The sequence below is a fragment of the Petaurus breviceps genome, unplaced genomic scaffold (genome assembly GCF_028583685.1).
Source record: "Petaurus breviceps papuanus isolate PSGF00001 unplaced genomic scaffold, PetGlider_PUasm1.0 90925, whole genome shotgun sequence".
NCBI lineage: Eukaryota > Metazoa > Chordata > Mammalia > Diprotodontia > Petauridae > Petaurus > Petaurus breviceps.
In genome coordinates this window covers 30,912,858-30,914,607 of record NW_027187380.1, presented here as the reverse complement: position 1 = coordinate 30,914,607, position 1,750 = coordinate 30,912,858, and the positions used below count along the sequence as shown (strand labels likewise).

The 1,750-nt window shown below is 42.1% G+C and overlaps 1 protein-coding gene across 1 annotated transcript; it reads right to left on the bottom strand.

Moving 5' to 3' along the window:
* Positions 1-314: 314 nt before the first annotated feature.
* LOC138152738 (olfactory receptor 2T11-like) lies at positions 315-1,286 on the bottom strand. Its single transcript, XM_069076839.1, has one exon. It carries the CDS (start codon positions 1,278-1,280, stop codon positions 315-317), a length of 966 nt encoding a protein of 321 aa, XP_068932940.1. The 5' UTR covers positions 1,281-1,286.
* Between the last annotated feature and the right edge of the window lie 464 nt (positions 1,287-1,750).

Here is a 1,750-nt window from a genome sequence, read left to right as displayed (position 1 = left end):
TGTGGCAGTCATCCATCTCAACAGCAGGTTTTTAGTTCATTACTCTGAGTTCATGGTGCTGTGAATAGACAAGTCACTCTTTACACCAGGTACCCCCATGTAGTCTGGGCAGCCTGAGATCAAGAAGAATCAAAGAAAAAGGTAAGCAAGAAAGGTACCCCTGGTCATTCTTCTTGCTATGCTTCTGCATGGGGTCTGGAGCCACAGGGTTTGCTGGTGAAATGGTGACTAGAAGGCAAAGGGGAAGTGCATCATCACTGGTGCTTATTCCAATCCTGCCATCCTTATGTGTTCTAAAACTGGAGGATTCATAGCTAATATTGAGCATCATTTGCTGTAATTTTCTGTGTGGGGAAACATTTTAATAAAACTTTATTCAGTGCTCCCATGACATCCTTATTCCTAAGACTATAGATCAAAGGGTTAAGCATGGGTGTGACAACAGTATAAAAGGCTGACACCACCTTGTCCTTCTCAGGTGTATGGTAGGATAGAGGCAGCACGTATGTATAGAATGCAGCTCCATAGAAGATGCTGACCACAGTCAGGTGGGAAGAACAGGTGGTAAAGGCTTTCTTCCGGCCATCTGCTGAACGCATACGGTAGACTGCGAGCAAGATGAGAGAGTAGGAGGTGGAGATTATAGAGATAGGAATGAGCAGCATTAACACACAACATATATACATTAGGGTTTCATAGAGGGATATATCTGCACAGGCTAGTTTGAGGACTGCAGGAATCTCACAGAAGAAATGATTGATGGTTCGAGAGCCACAGTAGGGGACATTCATTGTGATAGGTGTGAGGAGGAAACCGTCCAATGAGCCACCAAACCAGGAACCTGCAGCCAACAGAAGACACATCCTGTGGTTCATGAGGACTGGGTACCTTAAGGGATTACAGACAGCCACATAACGGTCATAGGCCATGAGTCCCAAGAGGAAAAACTCAGAACCAATCATGGTCAGGTAAAGAAAAATCTGAATCCCACATTCCACAAAGGAAATTGTTTTTTCCTCAGATACCATATCTACTAGGAGCTTAGGCACAGTGGTGCAAATGAAGAGGGTGTCCATAATAGAGAGCTGGCTGAGCAGGAAGTACATGGGGGTATGTAGCCGGGAGTCCACCTGAATTAGATATATCATAACAATATTGGCTGTTAGAGCCACAACAAAAATGGAAAAGATTATAGCAAAGACCACTCCTACGGCTTTGTTGTCCACAAGAAGGCCCAACAAGATGAAGTCTGAGGATGATGTTTGATTCTCTAGTTTCATTGCTTCTGATAGACCAATGCCCTAAGGATACAAGAACATAGAAATAAGGGAGGATAATGAAATAGGCTACACCCCAGAACACACATTCTCTGTTAGTGTCTCCTATGAATTCAGAGACTTCAGCATTAAGGGAATTGTAAAATATCATCTGTGAAAATCAAGTGAAGTTTTTTCCTTATCAGAACAACTTTGATTTTTAGTGTTCTTTCTGTTCAGTAATTCAGAGCCCACTTCACCTCCTCAAACCACCAAACTTATTAACCCAGCTACCACAAGAAAATAATAATCTGGAAAAAAAATTCTCAGTTGTGTGCTATTGACTTTAATAAAACACCCTTCCCAGGAGTCCTGAAATTTTCTTTGCTCAAGCTTCAGAGAAAAAAAAAAGATGTCTTTTCTTTTTGTCAAGGGTAACTCTTATCAAGGGCTGAGCCCTTGAAGTCATCACCATTCATTACATTACTAACTGA

Excerpts from the sequence above, each read along its gene's own strand:
- LOC138152738 (XM_069076839.1), bottom strand. The coding sequence starts at position 1,280 with ATGAAACTAGAGAATCAAACATCATCCTCAGACTTCATCTTGTTGGGC.